We start from the raw sequence: 21,564 nt of genomic DNA on the forward strand, positions 1-21,564 counted from the left end.
AGTCAACTGAGCCAAGCCACGAGCTGGCTCGTTAGAAAAAAACCAAGTATTTTGCAATGACAACAAAGAGATTTAAACTTCCGACCTCTCCTCTACCAGTCGTAAGTCCTTACCAACAGCATAAAACTACCTTTTGTGTCAAATAAAAAATCTATATATTATAATCTTACAAGTTTATGCGAGCGAACCGTGCTGAGCAGCCTTTGTTCGTGCTCGGCTCCCTTTTTGTTAATGAGCTACTCATGGCTCGGCTTGCTATCTACGTGTTACCGAACACGAATGAGTTCATGGTGAGCCAAACCATGAGTGGCTCTGGTTGTTTTCCAGCCCTATTCAGTGGTGATGATAAAAGTTTCTGTGATCAAAGCTTGCCATCGAGCATCATTCATCTCACTGATGGATAGCACTATGAAGACGCTAGAGTAGGAGCGGACTTTGAGTTCAGTGAGCGAACCCTGATGGGGCCTGAACCTGATCCAACATGAAAACTGACCCTGATGGTGTAACCAAAAGTCGGGTTTGACTGGGATGCATTTGAACCCTGTACAGTGATTCCCATGATCTGGTCAGTTTTTTTGTACTTGGAACAACAATAATCAGGCTGGGCCTGGTTGGGTCAGAACTTCCCCCAGGCTGAACTGGGACCGTGGGCCTTGGACGGGAGCCTGACCCAAGCCATTGACGGCAATGATTTCGGCTTAGGCTTTACGAGTAAACAAGGCTAGCTTCTTCCAAAAACTTTTTGTGACTGTGCATGTCTCCTTTGGAACCCCTCTTTAACAGTCAATTCATTCTCGCAAAATTTATAGAGAATGATTAACAAAACCAAAATTTTACATGGTTGCAAATGTGATAAAATGATTCTCCAATGTTGCACGAGAGAGTACCACAGATGAAAATGGCTCCCCAATTTTGAGAGAAGGGGGGGGGGGGGTAACGCTGTAATTGCTTTCTAGAGAGAGAGAGAGAGAGAGAGAGAGAGAGAGAGAGAGTGAGTGAGTCTGTCGAAGTTGAATCTGGCAAAGGCATCTTAAACATGAACAGGATGGCAGTGGACTGGGGCGGAGGTGGGGGACAAGGTCTCCACCCCCGCCCTGTCTCAAAATTTTACCCTCCATCCCTGCCTCCGTCTTCACACGGGTTTTGATTTTAACCTTCATCCACACCACCATTCTTCCCAGACCACTGCCATCCTTAAAGGTATTTTAGTTATTTTACTAACGGGGATCAAGGCTGGGGTGGGGTGCCCGCCTCCATTTTGCACATAGGTTTTGATTTTAACCTTCATTTCCGTTTCATGTCCTCCATCCCTGGTCCAAACAGGGCGATGCAGGGCGGGGCCCAGTTTTTCCCAGGGCCACTGCCATCCCTAACGTGAATCTGGTATAAGATCCAACTGAGGCATTGATCCGAAACCCATTCTACAAACTGAGAAAAAGAGCGGGGATCCAAAATTGAATTGGTGGAAGACATCTACGATGAGTTGGATTCTGTATTTAAAATGATTTTGACGGGCTTAGATCAGATTAGGCCAAATCACATTTGACTTAGATTGAGACCTACCCATGCGTGCAATTTTCTCAGTGGACTCAATAAATTAGATATAGCTTTCTCTGGGTGGCTCGGGCTCCTATATTAGTTCTGGTTGTAGCCAACGATGCATCTGACCAGGACGAATCTTGTGGCATGAAGCTGCTGAACGGATCTATATTTGGGTTTGGATTTAATCCAATTCATTTGCACTTTCGATGTGTGTGAAAACGTTGATCTGGGTTTTTCTTTTGCCAACCCAGAATTAGCATTTGAATCTGGATTCCGTCCTGCTGAGGTCAAGTTTAGTTCTGTCTCAACTCAGAGGAGCCTAACATGAGCTGGCTCGAGTGAAAAAGAAGCTGGTATTTTAAAATTGTGAAACCAATGAGATTTCAACTCTGAGAGAGACATCTATTCTTAATCAGTTATACCATATTTCTTTTTGTGAGTATAATCAAAACCCTTTGAGAAAAGGGTATGGGAGGGCGTTAGAGAATGTGTTGGGTCCAAACGGATTTAGACTGTGTTTGGGAGAGGGAAGTTGAGGAAAACGTGAACGTCGGTTGGGAATCAGCCAACTCCAAATACTAGAAATTTTAAATTTCAACTCCTCTAATAAAGAGGAGGTATTTACAACTTGAATCACAACGATGGGTTCTTGAATTTTCGTTGGTTCAAAATTTTTACACCTATTTATCTCAGGAAAACTTATATCCACCTATTTTACCCTTTTATTGACTGCAATAATGGTTCCATCAAGAGGTTTACAACTACACTCACCTACTTCCAAACAATAGTCGTCTCCTTTGAAATTCATTTCTCTTGAAGTCCAATTTTTGTATTTTCTAGAACTTGCGAATCCTTCCAACACTGGTTTTCAAACAGACCCCATTTGTTATGATAAATGAGCTACTCATAGCTTAGCTCACCAGCTAGACCAAGCACAAACAAGTTCATAATGAATTGAACCAAGCTGAACCACGAGGTGCTCATTCATCTCCGAGCTGCAAACACCATAAAGTAAAAGTGGGTTTGGAAATATACCTAGGGATGGCAGTGGACCGGGGGAAAGCCCTAATCCCCCCCCCCCCCCCCCGCCCTGCCTCGCCCAGTTTGGACCGGGGATGGAGGCGGGGACGAAGGTTAAAATCCATCCCCGTCAGGGGGTGGAGGCGGGGATGGACGTGCACTTTTTCCCGTCGCCGTCACGATCCCCGCCTCATCCCCGCCCCGACCACTTTTCCCCGCAATATCCCTGCCCCGCCCCGCCTCATCCCCGTTTGAACCGGGGATGGAGGACATGAAACGGGGATGAAGGCGGGGGTGGAGGATAAAATCCATCCCCGCCTGGGAGGCGGGGTGGGGGTGGAGACCTTGTCCCCCGCCCCACTGCCATCCCTAAATATACCAGATGAGAATTATAACTAGGCCCCCACATAAACTTTTTCTAAGTCATTTGGCAGAGTACCATAGTGACAAAAGTTAAAAGCGGCAAAATATCGGTAGCCAAAATCTCGCAAGAAATTGAACTTTTTTTTTAAAAAAATGTTGCATTTTTGGGTCAAAATATTGACAATAAAAAATAAATTAAAAATATAAAAAAATTATAAGGAAATATAAATAAAAAATTAAATTAAAAACATGTGGGTTTTCATGATAAATAGCTGATAAAAACATAAATAGCATGTTTAAAACACAATGATTATGTTTGTGATGAAAAACTTGCAATAAATTAAAAATATCATGATAAATTACCGTTTTTAACTTTCGGGTAATTTTTCGCAAGATTTGTCACCTCCGCCTATTTTTACTGAATTATTAAAATTAAGCACAAAAGCTCCCTGGCAGTTTAACTTAAGAGGCCTCAGCGTATTCGATTTGGTGTGGGTTCATGCTAAGGATGGAGTTAAACACTCAGGGATGTAAACAGACCAGATTCGGATCAGACGTAGTCAATACCTGATCCAATTAAACGGGTAAATGGACTCAGATTTGAATAGTGAAAAGCTCGTACCAAATCTTTTTTTTTTTTTACATGTAATCGGATTTGGATATCCATCAAATCTTCGTATCCGTCAGATTCCATTGCAAAAAACCAATAATAATCGGATATGGTTTGGTCTGACTAAACTAAGTCGGATTCGGCTGAATATAGGATAAAATCCAATCTGAATTTAAAGTCCTCTGAAAATAGAAGATTGAAAATTTGTTTAAAATTTACATATCTCTGGCCCGGTTGGGTGTGCATTTTGGGCAAAGAGCATAGCCGTATGATACGAGAACTGAAGGAGTTATCAAGCACATGGCTCATGGCTCATGGCACAAGGTTCATCGACTTGGATAGATAATGACAATATAGAGGTAAAAAAATGACCAAAACACCCTTTCATTTCAATCGTGAGCGTGGATCACCACGTGGTGGCCCAAAACCGTTTATTTACGGTTGCGTCATTTTAATGTAGCAACAGGGTTAGAACCGTCAGTTTTGATTGCTACATCTTCAAAAGGAGGCACGCGGGAAAAGAGTTTGGCGGTCGTCAAATTCCAAAATTTGAAACCAATTTTTTTTCAAATTCGAACTCTGTCTGCAACCAAAAGGTCCAAAACCCCGCTCTCTCCCTCTCTCTCTCTCTCTCTCGGCCAACAGATTTTTTTATTTCCTTCGAATTTAGTTCATGTAGTTCTCTATAATCGATCGCCCAAAAGTTATTTTCAGTCACCCATGAGTTTTCCGATCACAAAATCATCATTTCTATCGAAATTCAGACTGCCCATCTAAGAAAATATGGTCAGGGAATCAGATCCCGTGTCGTTCTACAACCGACTGCTCGAATCGGCGTCCTTGTCGTCGTCTTCGCCGTTGTTGATCTTCCCCTCAACCTCCGATGTTGATTCTCTCTGTTCCTTGAAGATCGTAACCCATGTTTTGACCTCCGATTCGGTTCGGTATTCCTGCTACCCTGTCTCATCCTTTGCTGAGGTCGACCGACTGGCTGGATCCAGCCTTCGATCTGATGATCAGCCCATCTCCATCCTCTTGATTAATTGGGGGTGCCACCGAGACCTGCGTCGGATTCTAAATCTGGGGCCGCTCGCTCGGGTTTTTGTTATCGACAGCCATCGACCGATCCATTTGCATAATCTCAGCAGCAGGAACAGCCAGATCATCGTTCTCTACACTCGGAACGATGAGGCCATTGCCGATGTTTCCTATGGTGTCGACGTCTCGGAGCTCGCTGATGCAGTAGATTTGGATAGCGATGACGAGTTTGATGATGAAAGTGGGAGTGAAGATGATGACAGTGAGGGCGAGGCCGATGAAGAGGAAGGTGGTAGGAGGCGGAAGCGGAGAAGGGGGTCAGATGTTGCTAGGAAGAAGAGGGAGTACTATCGAATGGGTAGTTTCCATGGGAAGCCCTCAGGTTGTTTGATGTTTGATGTGTCGAATTCATTGAGAAAGAACACAAACGAGCTGCTGTGGCTCGCCTGTGTTTCTCTGACTGATCAATTTGTTCACGAGAGGCTGATGAATGAGAGGTACCGAGATGGGGCCGACGAGTTGGAGCACCACATCAATAGCTCGGGGAATTTGGATGCCGTGATGTCTATCACTCTCAAAGATGGTACCAAAATCCGAGCTCCGGATGCTTCGAGGATTGTTTATGAAGAGGAACCCAGATTGATGCTCTTGCGCGAATGGACCCTATTCGATTCAATGCTTTGTTCATCGTACATCGCGACAAAGCTCAAGACTTGGAGCGACAGCGGGCTCAAACGGCTGAAACTAGCATTGGCAACGATGGGGTTTTCTCTGCTTGATTGCCAACAGAAATATCAGTACATGAGCACTGAAGTGAAGGAGAACATGAAGGGTGAGTTCAAAAGGTTTTTACCTCAGTTAGGACTAGAAGAAGTTTATTACAGGAGCTTTGTTAGACTACATGGATATGGGTCGAAGGTTTCAGCTGCTGATGTGGTTTATGGAGTCACAGCATTGCTTGAATCCTTCACCGAGTCTAAGGATTCTTCGGCGGAGCAGTTCTGGTATGCATACTCCGCATTGTCATTGAGCAATCTTGATAAATTGAGGAAGGGGATGCAGAGCGCAATACAGATACAGAGAGCCATACTGAGACAGGGCAGCTGTGCCATCACTAAAAGCGGCTTCATAAGAAGTAGTAGGAAATTCAGATGGTTGAAGATTGAAGATGCTGTGGATACTAAGTTGTTGGGATACCCTCAAGCACTAACCAAATTCTGTTATTTTCTGATGGATGCTCTACTAGAGAAGGGTGCTAAGATGAAGCCCCTGATCTGTGCATGTTTAACACCGGAACCAGGAAAGGTTTTGGTTGTGGGCATTCCAGGAAGACCCAAATTTATGCAAGGGAACCGCTTTGGCAATGCATTCCGATTTGCAGCAGAGCAGATCGAGGCACAATTCTTCCATGAATTGTTTGAGTCTTCTTGGATTATCTTGGACAGGGTTGCTGTCAATTCTTTCATGATCAGGGTGTCTGAGAAACTCTAGGTGTATTCTTTATGCAATCCGTAGCAGCTTACTTGAGAAAATCTTGATGTATAGTTGTAACAGTTTCTGTTGGGAATTTTAGCCTGTCCATTTTTCTAATATCAAAGCGATCTCAATTATTTATATTTGTTTTATTTTTTGTTAACTGCTTTGAGTTGAAATTTGAATCCAACAGAGGAATATTGTAAAAGTCAAGTGTCTTTGTGCTTGTAGAATTGGTACCTAATCTCCTGAGGTAGTTTTTTTTCTTTTTTTCCATGAGATCAATAATCGTGTTTCCAAATATTTCAGTTCAAAAAGTACTTTTTTTTTAATCCAGAAATACTATTGTAGAATTCTTTCATTGACGTGGCTTGTTTGCATTCTAACAGCTTAGTTTAGAATATAGTTACTAGGAAATGAAATGAATGGAATATTGAAAACAGTATGAAGTGTGGGCAAAAGCAAATAATAAATGACATAAACACAAGTATAAAATGATATAAAACCAACATGCATGCTTGCTATAAAAAGCCATTAGTTTTTAATATGAAAAACGTAGGAAGTGAGGAAGAAGCAAATGAGAAGTGATAAAAAGTGAGGAAAATGTTAAGGAAGTGGAAGATAATCGATTTGGGAAATGAGGAGGAAGTGGGCTTCCCACTAAAATGAATCGAGTTTCCCTAGGAGTTTCCCGCAAGCTTTCTCACGAAGCAAGAAGCTTCTGGTAACTATGTAGAACCAACAAATTTATATCATTGATTTTCATATCACACGTGAGGACAAATATTTTGCTGTATTCCAAGCACTTGAAGTAGACTGCTTTGATAAATTGAAAGGGAATTGAAAGGAGTCGGATGGGCCACCTCACTTGTTTCATGGAAGATGCAGAACTATGGCTAGAAACTTGCATATGCATGTGTGAACCATCGATTGGTTGTTCCTAAGTTGCATTGCCAAAGTGCATTTAAATTATCCAACTGAATACCTGCAGAAGATAAGCAAGAGCCTGAGTACATATCATGCAAAGAAGGTAGAAAGGCTTAACAGAGCACAAGTGGCTTTTGGGAAACATTCATTACTCAAACTCGTAATTACAGATTACTGACCCAGCCTATGACTCACATGATGTAGATGTGTAGAAGCAGGACTGACCTTTGTGGAACAGGTATCTTAGACCTGAACATGATGGCAAGAATTGTCCTACTATCACCACAATTATTGAAGCCTTGGTTTCTTAAAGAGCCATCCACTACAAGTGGAATTTAGTGCTCACTAAGTCATGATGCTAATTAGACAGGCTATTGCTAATGCAAATTAGAGTAGGATATAAATGTTTGTTAGACAATACCCAACGGTCATACAGCAGAAGAGAGCCAATATATACAGATTACTAGGTGTACAAGTCGGCTTGCCTATTTGGTTCAACTAAGCCATTCACTGAATGAAGTATGGTGCCTAATGGGGAGTAACAAATGTTGCTGCCCAAAACTTCAATTCTATATAATGACTTTGAAAGGTAGGAAATAAACTGCTGCCTGTGTGAAAGAATTGAGAATGGCTTCTGTTCCTTGCCATGTTCTGGATCATAAGTGCATCTTTGTTCTCATTACAACCAGAGTTAATTAAGAGATGATTCCACTAATAGATATCAATTAAATTTAGAAATGGTTTCAGATAACATCCTACTTAGGGAATGTAATAATAGAAGCACGCCTCCATTGTTGGAATCACGCATATGAGCCTTCTTTTGGTTTGTCACATGAACAAAGTCGCAAAGACATCGATTAAGCAAATGGACAGTCGGTAAATCGTGCTAACTTAGTTGCATGCAACTTGATTACTGGAAATGCTTCATCAACTTCTAATCTATAAGCATCAGTAATGAGATGACAGTGGCCTCAGTGTGTGTTGTTTGTTCCACAACTGACCAAAAAAGTAAAAACGAGCACGATGACTGCAACACTAAGCCCTCTGTTTTCAGACGGTAAATTTTGATGAATGGGAACTTTATAAGGGCACTGTTGCATATTCTTAAGTGAATCTGTATAAACTTTGAATGGTGGAGGTACTATGACAGTTGAACCACATAAACTATGACAATTCAGAAAACATTAAGATTTGACTTCTTAGTTGTTCATATGCTGGTCCCAGTCCATCAAGCATTTGAAAGAGTTTTTCTTGGTCTCTTCATTAAAAAAAAACAGCCTCAGTAATAGGTGGAATATAAGAATCAAACTCATCCCACATACCTCTAAGACGCTCTAGATATTCGTTGAAAGGTGTTTCTTTAAGCTTTAAGTTATGAATATCTTGAGCCAATTGATAGCTTTTTGCCATGTTATATTATTGTCCAAACAGATCTCTGGTTGCATCCCAAATGGCTTTAGCAGAATCGAGAAATAAAAAACCTTCAGAGATGCGTGGCTCCATAGAATTTAAGATCCATTCCATAACCATATGATCACTCGACTCCCATTCCTCGAAGTGGGGATCAGTTTCTTCAGGCTTGGGTTTCTTTCCCATAACGTGTCCCAGTTTGGATTTGCCGTTTAGAATAAGAGTGGCAGATTTAGCTCAAGTTGTGTAATTATACTCATTCAATGGGACGATAGTGATTTTGAGATATGTGTTGATTTGCTCCTGAGAGATAATTGAACTAGTAGAGAAATCGACAATCTGACTGTTATTCATCATGGCAAGCAGTATGCACAACACAACCTTAGTGTCTACAGCAGACAAATGATGGTGGATGCACAACACAACGTCGAATCAAAGAGCAACGTCTGCAGCAGAAGGGTAGGTTGGCACAACAAGTGCCTGAGAGCAGCACAATCACGACGTCAGATCAGTGGGCAATGTCTGCAGCAGACGGTGAGTAGAATGCTTGGAATAACTTGAGCGCAGAAACACAACATGCAACCAATGTTCCAACAAATGCTTCAGCAAGAACAATCGTATCTCTGCATCAGCAAGCGAGCGATATGATGTCTGAAAGAAGGTAGCAATCAAAGGGCATGAAAGAAGAGATTGACGCTTAGCTTTGATAGAGATAATTCAACACATATTCAAAGAAAAGAAGATGATAAGAGAAGGCAGAGAACACACAATGTAAAGTGGTTTGATCATTTAGACTTACGTACGTCCATTGGAGAACACGACTCAGTTATACTTTATTATCACCAGAATGAGATACATATAAAGGTAGATCCTCAAATTATGGCAATAGGATAAACAATAATCCTAACAATCGAATCCTCAATAGGAAGGGGAGATAACAACTTTTGGTAATAAATGGTAAGGGTAAGCGTGATTCGGGGATCAAGGATATCAATATCCTTATCATGCAGAAATGGCACAGTCATCCATGCACTTCTGCAAAAAACTGTCCTTTTTTAATGACACGCAAATGAGCTTTTGGTGAATTTAATGCATCGTTGAAAGTTCTTGTGGAAACAAGTGCCCGCTCACAGACATGTTTGCATAGGGATGGCAGTGGACCGGGGATGAAGGGCATGAGGCGGGGATGAAGGTTAAAATCTATCCCCGTGCGGGGATGGACTCACGCTTTCCCCCGCCCTGTCCCCAATCCTTCAAGGGTTGACTATAAACCAAAGGGAAATGGGGCCCCGCCCTGCCTCGCCCCCGTTTGGACTGGGGATGGAGGGCATGAAACGGGGATGGAGGCGGGGGTGGAGGTTAAAATTCATCCCCGTGCAGGGATGGAGGTTTGGATTTTAAAACGGGGCGGGGGTGGAGACCTTGTTCCCCACCCCCGCCCCGATCCATTGCCATCCCTATGTTTGCATCATGGTGGTGGGGCCCTCAGAAATGCAGGGTTGCCTGCATTTCCATGGAAAGCCTCTATTTTCTGTGACATGCAAACGCCTCCAAAAAGTGCAAGGACTGAAATTTGCAAATTTTAAATGCTCTCGCTCTCCCCGACAACTTGCATAATTTGGTATAAATAAGTAGAATCACATTGCTCGTAAGTAGATTCGACTGCTAGCACATTTTGGTATAAATAAACAGATTTATGATATGACTAAGGGGTTGTTGTGCATGGATTTATCTGTTAGCATGCTGTGCATGTCAATTTTCAGCATTTTTTATTTTTTCTAATTCTGACAATATAGATGTGTATATTCAGTGGAATTAGTGCGGTCCAGCTTTTGGATCATCTGATTGTGGCACATATGCAGGTTTTTTGAGGATTAAAAAATCAACGGCTTACAAGTTTTTGAATCTTTTTCGCCAAAAAGGCATGATCTGTAGGCTGGTTTCTAGCAAATGGGAAAAAGTTGGCTATACTAGTGCACTTGATCACCCATCTCTCTCTCTCTCTCATGAGTAAAGAACCCTCTAGTTTAAAAATGTAATTTTTTCATTTTTTCATTTTTTTTATATTTGATTCTTCAAGATGTTGTCTACATGTCAGTACTAAAACTGACCTTTGAATCATGTTTTTGTGATGTATATGTGAGATTTTGGTTGGGTTGAAAAATCAACAATCTACAATATACCAAATTTTCAAACCTCAAAAAAAATATGCTTTATATCCAAAAACTATGAACCAAGAGTTGATTTCTACTATTTTAAACATGCTTAATATATCCATGAGGTTAGATTTGGCCAAAACAACCTCCTCCTATGAGTTTTAACTAGGGTTTTTTACCCACTAGGGTTGCAATGTTTATATATATAGTGAGTGGTATGTGATGGACGACCACAAAAAAAGGTTTCGGCCTTGGCTGGGACCTTAAGTTGCTGCAATTAAGTGATCTTGGGAATAATCTCCTTAGCCTTCTTGTCCACCTTAGCACAAAGGAGAGCGCTTCTCGAACCTTGTTAGCATAAATCTCCTGAAGCTCATTGATCTGTGCCCCTTTATGGTTTTGGACCGCTGCTAAAGGTCCCCGATAGTAAAAAATCATCGTTAAAAATATTTTTTTAGCAATTTTTGCGCTGACCATCTGTCAAGCCCCGTGATGGACGGCCAGCGCAATTGCGCAGGCAGCTACCCACCTGAGGGTTGCACAACTAACACTTTTTCTATATAAAGAAAGAAAACAGCTAAATGGGCTTCGCTTTCAAATAACCATATATTTGCATGTGCCTTCAAGTTTATAAAATTATTTCTCAGTTCACTTTCAATCTAGCACCATTCCAAGTACAATTAAAATATTTGCCCACTAATTTCACAAGGTAGATAAGAATTACATGATACCCCACAATGCTTGCCTTATTCATAGACTATAGTCGATGGTAAATAAGTGATTTGAGTGAACTTTTTAATGGTTCTTCACCTTTGCAAGTCTCAATCAGATAGTGTTATAATTTTGTGGAATGTGTGAGATGCTGATACTTAGTGCCCACTTGCATAATATGCAAATGAAGGCTCGGATAGACTCACTGCCCAACACAATATGATGAATTGTATGGCGGACATTAACTAGGGGTTGGCTACACATTGATGTATGTGGGCACTTGGTTGTTTCACTCAATTTGGGGTTTGAGTACTTGTCTCACGCGCCTATTTCCTTCAATGGGCGAGCGCGGCGCGACAGTCCCTCCTCATCGCCGCAAGCCTACTTGTCAGCTCGCTTGTCGGTCGCGGAAGCTTGTAATAAGAGTGCAAGAGAGCAATAAAGAATTGAGGGAGAGAAATTGCAATCACAAGAAGCAATCACAATGAGGGTGAACAAAAAAAAGCTCAACGCATTTACTTCATTCACAATTTTGCCTGCAAGCTATTACAGTTCAAGTATACGGGCTGCCCCTTCAGGGTATTGATTCACCTGAACCGGGCAGCTTACATCAGACTCAACAAAAGCAAAACAGACTTTAAGCGCAACTGTACAATGTAAGTCGCAAGGGAACATGCTCCCCCCTTCAAATCATGCGACGTCCTTGGCACCATCTGTTTCGTGGTAAGCTCTGACTTCAGCCGTGTATCGGTTGTTCATTCAGAATGCAGGCTCCCACATTGGTTCCGCTGTTTCCTTCCACTACACCAAATATTTCTTTGCCTCTCCCAAGTAGTTGACTTTGTGGCGAATGATCTCACTGAGGTGTTTTTTGGCCCGTTGTGCTGCTGTGGCCCTTTGCATAATGGGAGCGCGTTGTGGCACACTGCGTTCTGGGTCTCCATCATCCGGATGGATCTACTTGAGGTTGCACACGTGAAACACTGGGTGCACCTTGAAGTCTGGGGGCAACTCCAGCTTGTATGCCAACTTTCCCACCTTCTTTGTGATAGTGAAGGGTCCTTCATACTTTCTGAGCAGTCCGCGATGTCGCCTGCGAAAGATGCCTGTACGACCAGGATATAGCTTCACCAACACTTGGTCTCCAACTTGAAACCCCGCAGGTTGACGATGCTTGTCCGCCCACTTCTTCATTCTCTTTGCCGCCTTGTATAAGAATGCCTTCACCAACTCATTTTGCTCATGCCAGTCGCAGACAAACTGATAGACGAAGGATGAACTTCTTTTTTTTTTGTGCGGCAAGAGTGTGCGGGGTCAGTGGTTGCTGCCTCATGGCTATCTTAAACGGGTTGTGGCCTGAAGACTCGCTCTTCTGCAGATTGTAACAAAACAATGATTGGCACTAACAAAGTACCTAGGGTACTGCTCAAGTATCCTGTTGATGCGCTCTATCTGCCCATCTGAAGCTTATTGAACATAACAAATTAAAGTCGAGTAGCCGAAATACTTCACTCCAGAACTTACCTGTGAAGCGAGCATCACTATCACTCACAATGCTCTTTGGTATGCCCTACTGCTTCACCATATGCTTTACAAACAACTTTGTAATCTTCTCTGCAGGGCGCTTCTTAGAAGCTGGGATGAAAGCGACATACTTTGAGAAACGATCCACTACAACCAAAATAGAACTGAGGCCCTCTACCTTCGGCAGACTAACAATAAAGTCCATGAAGATGCTATCCCAAGGACGTTCTGGAATTGGTAGAGGCTCAAGGAGACCGACAGACTTCTGGTTTGTCCCATTATCTTGTTGGCAGATGAGACATGTCCACACATACCCCTCAACATCGTCTCTCATCAGCGACCAATAGTAACTGCGCTCAAGAAGTGCTAAGGTCCGCTCCTGACCAGGATGGTCGACCCATAGTGTATCATGACACTCTTTAAGTAGTTCTCGGCGAAGGCTTTCCCACCGCGGTACGAAGATGCGTCATCTTTTTGTTATGAGGAGGCCATCCTGTAGCCAAAATCGCTGAGTCTTCCCTGTCTGCACTAGAAAAACAAGGTGTTGTGCAGTCGGATCCTGCTGCATACCTTCGCGGATGCGGCTCACCAATGCGCCCTCCAAGTGCACTTCAGAAGGCTTCACACGCGCAACTGCCAGTTCAGCCCTAAGACTGAGAGCATCCGCCACAACATTAGTCTTTCCAACCTTGTACTTCAAGGCAAAGTCAAACTCAGCCAAAAACATCTGCCATCAAGCTTGTTTAGGCATTAACTTTTTCTGCGTCTGAAAATAGTTTCTGCCCACATTGTCCGTCTTGACGACGAACTTAGCACCCAAGAGATAGTGCTGTCAGGTCCTGAGGCAATACACAATGACGATCATCTCATGTTCATGCACTCTATAACGCCTTTCTGCATCTTTCAGCTTGTGACTCTCATATGCGATCAGATGATCATCTTGCATAATAACTCTGTCAATGGCAAAGTCTGAGGCATCCGTGTGGACTTCAAAGGGTCTCAAATGATCAGGCAGTCGCAACACTGGCTCCCTCACTAAGGCTTTCTTCAAGCCATCGAAGGCATCTTGGCACGCTTCTAGAAGAAGATTTTGACTCAACATTACCGACTCAAGTTGAGATCTCCAGATAAAGTAGTTTTCTCTGTTCAACTGGATTGATACGAGACTCGCTATGGCATTACACTGGGTTGCGGTAATGCTGAAAGCCATTGAAGCGCTCGAATAAGCTTGTGGCCCTGATACCATCAAAGAAGTGAGAGAGACGATAATAAGAAGAGAAAACCTACTCATCCACTCTTTCGTGACTGCATGATTTATATTTTTTATTATAATCGGTATACATATCTGATATATACTAAGTAAAGTAAAACAATAAAAGATAACAATAACAGGATAACAAATCCATGATAATGTCGATAATGGTTTATGATAATAGTGAAAACAATTTCACGATAATATCGATATGCAGTTGTTTCACGCACATTGCTTTCACACGTCTAGCAGCTACATTTGAGGAGCAAATCGCTGAATCCTATCTTCGAGAAGTCAAATGGTAACTAAATTGCTATCTTCAACAAGTCAAGGAAACTGACTCCTCTTGGCGTACCTACATTAGAGGAGTCGGTAATCCAGAGATCAACCGGGATTAATATCATTCTGAGTTACTGGTTTTGAGGGACTCATCCTATCAGTAACCACCTCCTTGACCTCCACTTGCTTGAAATCGTTGAATACTGGTCAGAAGGTGAAAAAAATGAGACCTTGATGTAGCCACACTACTTATACCAGAGTAGCTTGGATGGTAGCCCAGCAGGTTCCCAACCCATGGGTGGAGCTAGTCTCTTACAATCTGTGTGGTGAATCTCAAACTAGTGTCATCCGACAGGTGAAAGGGGGTGAGCAAGGGACTGAAAATTCTTAGCCATAGAGTCAGGTGTCATATAGGCAGTGGGGAAAGAGTGGAGCTCGGGTATGACACATGGCTACCTCAAGGTCTAATTTTTCACCACCTTTCTGCCAGTACCCAGGAAATTATGTACAACAACCTCAAGCAAATGAAGGTCACTCGATTATTCTTACAATAGGAACCATTTCTGAAAGCAAAACCCAGACCTCCAGGACTTATTGAAATAGGAGGGAGGTTTCAAAGGAGGATACACCGGTGTGGTCCCACTCAAGATTTACAGTAGCTCACGGTGCAATGAGATGCAAAGGCTTTTTTTTCTTTTCTCTTCTTTTTTATGATGAACCCTCACCGGTAATGGGCCTGCTCCTGTAAGGTAGATCACAGGTTGAGTTGCCGACACCCAAGCTCTTACGAAACCCACCAATTAAAGGCACTTGTTACACCCGGTGAGATTAAGAGGTCAACAGTTAAGCAACCTGGGCGGCTGCTGTCCAAAGGCTTGTTCTTATCATGTTGCAAATTCTACTAGGTTAATTGCACTAACTTCAGTTACAAACCAACTTTTTTTGTCAAATATTAAATCATCGCAAAGATGATGGCATGCAACAAACCTTCATTTGTCAAATGTATAAAAAGCCCGAAGAGGTGGCTTCTGTATGCAAGCCTAAGATCGGTTCTACTCATCCCCCTATGTCATTCCCCATCTTCATATTCCTCTTAAATCTTATGATGCAAGTCATTTTGATCAAGACTGACCCTACAGATGGATTCAATATGGTCGATTTAATATGAATCGACCCTTGGACAATATTTTTTGATGAAAATATGATTTTTAAATCACAAAATTTTGTATCTTATCAACCGTTGATTTTTGCATTGCCAAAAAATCCTACATACAAGTAGGATTTCAGCGATTTGAATGTCTATCTTCACTAAATGAATGATGTAGATAATAGCTGTGAAGTCCAATTTGATTAAAACAACTTACATCAATGAAATCCCAAGGAGGGGTATGAAGATAAGAATGACATAGGGGATGCGTAGAACTGGTTTAAGCAAGTGATTGTAAGTTAACCCTAGGGGTGGGGGGTTCATCCATGGAGTTTTATGCTTCTGGGCACGTGACTGTAAGCTTGGCAAGTTAACCCAGCATGGCTAGGTGACTGACTCAGGTCCGTTTCCTTTTTTGTTTTTTTGGCTAGGCCAACGGATACCCCCGCACCACATCACCGTCAACACATTGGATGGCATCGAGTTGGTAAAATCCTTCAGGTCCCTCCTATCCACAGGAGAGTACACCCAGCTTCGACCTTGTGGCAAAGGACACTCCCTGTGGATTTCGAACTCATGATGTTTACAACTTGGTGATGTTCACTGACTCAAGGTTTTTCTTTGGAAAACAATAAGGTCAAACACAGAAACCAAAACCTTATGTGCGTGCATAATGGACTATGTCAAAAGGCTAATCAAATGAAAGATCAAAACATATTGTCTTCAAAAGCAACTGAGCAAATGGCATGGCAGAAAAACATGCAAAGAAGACTAAACACATGTTCAAATAAACAACTTTGAATCCATGATGCAACTTTGAATCTACAAAAAATGCAGATAATTCCAATAAATATTTTGAACTTTACTGGTTGGTTGGTAATAATCAAACTGCACATCGTTATTATATACACCAACTCCTGACTCAAATAAAAGAAAATTTGAATGAAAGGGCATTCAAATTTCCTACTTTTCAATGAAGAAACTCATGAGTTATGGAGCCTGATTCAGAGTTTTTGCCTTTGCGGTAAGGGGGGTCTCAGGGCTCCACCCCTAGAAGATTTTTTTCTTGGGCTTATGTTTGAGAACTGGTGTCTTATGGATCAGACCTGATTTTTTTAGGTTTAGGGTTGTCACCCTTGCCTTATATAAATTCTTCCTTTTCTTTCTCTCTTGTATCTGTCGACAAAGAACAATAATTTTTTTCCTCTTGGCGGTCGTGGTTTTTTACTCCATCTCAAATTTGAGGGGAGGTTTTTCCATGTAAATCTATGTGTTCTTGTTGTATTTTGTTTCCTTTGATTGTTTCTTGCTCCCGATTTTCGTAATAACTGGTATCAAAGTGAGGTTCGAATTTCTTTTCTTGTGAGAAACACTCCTCGGCAGTAGAACATGAATTTCTGCCATTTTGTGGATTTGAGTCGAAGTGGTCTGTGAGTACGTGAATATCGACCGTACTGCAATCTCACAAAAATAGAGAGAAATTCATCAAAGCAAGATTAGAAGAGGGAAATATAAAGATCAATCAGTTCGACAACAAGGATTTTGGTTTCTGAAAGATGTAGATCAAGGATCTTCTCTATCAGAATAAACTGTATTAGCCCCTATCGGAAAAGAAACTGAAAATGATAAGGGAAGATGAATGGGAGTTGTTGGATCGACAAACCCTAGGTGTGATTCGCCTCACACTATCTCGCAATGTTGCGTTTAACATTGCGAATGAGAGAACGATGGCAAGTTTGATGGCAGCCCTATCAAACATGTACGAGAAGTCATCCGCCTCTAACAAAGTATATCTGATGCGGTGGTTGTTCAATCTGACCGATCTTATCAATGAGTTCAACACCATCATGAGTCAGTTGAGTTTGGTGAGCATCGGTTTTGATGATGAGGTAGAAGCCCTCATTTTACTCTCCACTTTACCCGAGAGTTGGGGTGTGACGGTAACTGTGGTGAGCAGTTTGTCTGGCCAGAAGAAGTTGAAACTTTTGGAAATCTGAGATATGATTCTCAGTGAAGATATTCAGAGAAAGGAGTCTGGAGAATCCTTAGGCGTTGCTTTAAGTTTCAAAGGCAGATGGAGGAACTTCCAATGGGGCCAAAGTTCAAACTGTGGCAAGTCAAGGTTGAAGGGAAGGAGTAAGTCGAGACCTCGTGGTGACCTTGTGTGTTAGAACTGCGATAAGAAGGGTCATCTAAAGCGGGATTGCAAAGCCCCTAAGAAGAAGAGGAACCAAAACAATGATCAGTCCGTGAATGTGATGGTTGAAGAAACTACATGTTTTGAGGACACTCTAATCTTGAGCGTGGACAATTCGATTGAGTCATGGATTCTAGACTCAGACGCCTCTTTCCACTCCACTTCGTGCAAAGAGCTTATGCATAATTTTGTGGTTGAAAAGCTCGATAAGGTCTATCTAGCTGATAATGAGCAGTTAGATATCATGGGGAGGGGTGACATGCATATTAGAACTGCTAGTGAGTCCAAATGAACATTGCATAATGTTTGTTATATACCCTGCCTAAAGATAAATTTGATTTCAATAGGTCAATTAGATAGTGTCAGGTATAAAACGGTATTTGGACATGGTTCCTGAAAAATTATGAAAAGAATCTTGGTTGTACAGGGAAGAAAATTAGGGAATTGTACATGACTGATAACAACCGCGATATTGTTGAAATTAATTTGTATTTTGACCACCTTTGGCCAAGAAAGCTATGGCTTGAAACAAGAGTGAAAGTACCAAATTGTTGCAAGAGGTCTTCTCTCATTCAAGAATATGAAAACATATAGGAACGTAGGTCATGTAAACACTTCGTCCTACTTTCAACTTAAATGAGTAGTAACTTAAATTAAATGAACATAATATGCATTTAATTGTTTTCTTGCCCATGAATAGATCAATTACTTAAACTAGTGTCCTTGACAAAAGAAAAACTCTGAATTACTAGCAGCCACATAAAAAAGAAAAAGAAAAACCTTGCCTAGGCTCATCATGAGCCCAGAACTACGCTTAGGCTAAGCAGGATGTAGTCAATATCCAAAATGCAAGCATAGCAACACTTGCATCACTTGATGTAATCTCACCATTTTGCAGTACTTTAACAAGCAAATCATTAGTATCAAGGTCTCACTATAAAAATAGGGTTGAATAAGATAGCTAGATGGTTAGGTCACACTATCATAATCAAGGGGTTCAGATTTGAATCTCACGGGGGTTATCCTCTCAGCTGGACTATAAAAAAAAAGACCCGATAATAAAATAATAGATTCATGCCTTTGGATGTGATAACTTGGCTTGATTACCATCTTTTGGGTTAATCTTAAGCTTGAATGTGCCTAAGATTCATTTCCCAAAAGGAAAATCAATGGTTTAAATTGTTTGCTATGTGGTGTAGGTGGATGGTAACCAAAACTTTTACTAGACTTGAAAATTCAGCATGGATACAGTTGACATATCGATGTTGTGCTTTACTGACTTTGACTGGCCCTGCTAATGTTTCTTAGTAAATTTGTAAAAGGATAATGTTAGGTTAAAAATATACCCCCTCTGCCATAGGTGTGTCCTTAGCTTTCACAGGTGAGCCCCGTAAGGCAGGGTTGTCGTGCAGCCCCATCCAGGGTTTTCCTGGCTTTAGCAAAAGTTCCTCGTCATTAGAAAAAAAAGTTAAAAATATACAAGATATATAGTGAATTGGACTCACCGTATCGTTTACTAAAACAAAAGCGGTGGATATCATCCAAGCACTGTATGCATAGGGGCATAAACTGCAGAGATGTAAATTGCATGTTTTGACAATACTAGTCCTTAAAAGCCGAGGAATATGTCATGGAAAATCTTGAAAATGCTGCCTTTTTGCTCTTTTTTTGAACAAAGTGAGAATTTTATAAGGATCTCTCTCTCTCTCTCTCTCACGCCAATATGCACCCGTATTATGTATGTGTAAGGAAGTAAGGGACCATATACAAGAACCGCTATGACATACATGAAAATATATCGAAGAAAGGATCCATGACAATAAATTCCTTTTTCCATACAAGGGCCAATGACATTCTAAATAAGGAGGAAGCTTCTGGAAATTAACGAGTACAGCTAAGTTGGCTTTCTTCTTGCCCATACAATATTTTTTTTCCAAGATAATCACTTTTGAGTAGGCATTCACATGCCCAGCCTTTATTGCTCTTACCGTATTTAAAAACATCGACATTTTATTTATTACTCCAATGTCTTTTACCACTTCTTTTGAGGGCTTTACAGTTTTCATGCAAGCCATGCAATGAACACTTTCCTCCTTCTCACAACAAAGGGTCAACATGTCACATGTTGGCTTTCTTCATTTTTCCTCTTCCTCCCTCGCCCATGCTAATAAACATCTCCCCATTTGGTGAAATGACACAACCAGCTTCCCTCTATGGATGTTGCAATTCTGTTCGCCCAACAGTACCATCTCTCTCTCTCTCAACCGTGCACTCAAATCTGCCTTTATATCTATGTTACAAGGACACGCCATTTTACTTGTGTGTCTTTGTTGATATCACCAGACACACTCATGTGGACACTGACATGTATGGCTATTATTTTAATAAATTTAATAATGTTTTATATCTTTTAATATTCTTAAGCATTAACTTTCTCCTATTTGTTTTCAGGTTGTGAATTTTAATATGTGGGGCCCCATCCGGGGTTTTCTCTACTTCGGAGAGGGTTCCTCATCATAAAAAAATAAAAACATATTTTTAATATTAAAATATCTAAAAAAATAGTTTTTATTAATTAACAAATCAAAAAAATATGTTCTCATGTCTTATTTTCTAAAAAAAAATTAAATCTTGTAAGTCAAACCCTCATCCCCGTGTCATTGTATCTGTCTAGCTTTGTGACATAGCTTTTTTTGATATTTACATGAAGAAACCACCCCAGAATTAGAGGTCTAGCTGTGCTAGCTCTGCCTGTCGTGCTTATGATCACTGTCCTGGAAGCGTAAATCTCTGCTGGCTTACCCCTTATCCTGAGGGAGTCGCCATGCTTCGGCTTGTGGAAGGGATGTCACCCATAGAGTTTGAACCTAGACCGCCTGCCTAGCGGTTTAGGCCCCATCCCACTACGCCAAACCCCGCTTGGAGCCCTAGTATAGTTCAATTATTGGTTCAAAGTTCGATTTAGACTGTAATATGAAGCTACTACTTGAGTCATCCTGGCCATCTTAGCAGACGGAAGCGAGCCCAAGGGTTTAAGAAGACACGCCTAACTTAAAGGGGAGTGGGACCCCAATTTGAGTTTGATGGGAAGACGGACCAATACCTTATCAAGATGACCTTGACTGAGTCACAAGGGACGTCTTAATCTCGGTTGGTTTGTGGTGAAAGAAATTCACTGATTCAATGCCAGGTGAACTAAATCCATGGTGGCTCACAAGGGTCTCAACTGGTAGGGGAGCCTTGAGAAAGTCACCAAGCTGAAGGGATATCATGATCAGTACAAATGTCAAAATCCATGGTTGTGTCCCTTGTTGTGATGAACTCTTTGGTAAGCAAGAGAGACCTGTGATTTTTACACGGATATTGAGTTCGCGAGTGAGAGGTGGTTTTTCCCGATTATCATAAAACAAAAAGATGCCCAAGGTAGCCCACAAGGCTCTGTTCATCTGGTAAGGGTGACTTCTGAATGTCACCAAGTTGACGGGATGTCATAAGTTTGTAAGTATAGGTGGCGCTTGCCGCAAGGAAGAAGTTGGGTAAGGGTTTTACCAACCAGAGGCCAGCTAATGTGAGATCGGTGATGGGGGAGGTTTTTTCCTTGGATTATCTAAGAAAAACATGGTAGAACAATAGACGCCAAAATTGTATGTATAAGTGACATGTTTCTATGCAGCATAAACTTGCCCACTGATATCCTCTGTCCCAAAATAAAACAAGTCACTTCAGATATTAGAGAAGAAAAGATTAACCATGCATGTCCGCTCAACACAGTTTCAGTAAGGACGAAAATATTTTTTTCAGATACTTTTGGATCTGATTTATTCTTGGTATAACGTAATATTAATACTTATAAGTGTTGATTTCTCTAATGGATAATTTTACCCATTAGAGCTCTTATGTGTAGAAAGCTTTCTG

The 21,564-nt window shown here is 41.4% G+C and overlaps 1 protein-coding gene across 1 annotated transcript; it reads left to right on the top strand.

Annotated features, from left to right (window-relative positions):
• Positions 1-4,318: 4,318 nt before the first annotated feature.
• Positions 4,319-6,153, top strand: LOC149819584 (cell division control protein 45 homolog). Its single transcript, XM_089983877.1, has one exon. It carries the CDS (start codon positions 4,319-4,321, stop codon positions 6,062-6,064), a length of 1,746 nt encoding a protein of 581 aa, XP_089840003.1. The 3' UTR covers positions 6,065-6,153.
• The last annotated feature ends 15,411 nt before the right edge of the window (positions 6,154-21,564 follow it).

The sequence above is a fragment of the Nuphar pumila genome, chromosome 12 (genome assembly GCF_984573655.1).
Source record: "Nuphar pumila chromosome 12, dmNupPumi1.hap1.1, whole genome shotgun sequence".
In the NCBI taxonomy this organism is placed as follows: Eukaryota; Viridiplantae; Streptophyta; class Magnoliopsida; order Nymphaeales; family Nymphaeaceae; genus Nuphar; species Nuphar pumila.

Coding starts and splice junctions, on each gene's coding strand:
- LOC149819584 (XM_089983877.1), top strand. CDS start 4,319: ATGGTCAGGGAATCAGATCCCGTGTCGTTCTACAACCGACTGCTCGAA.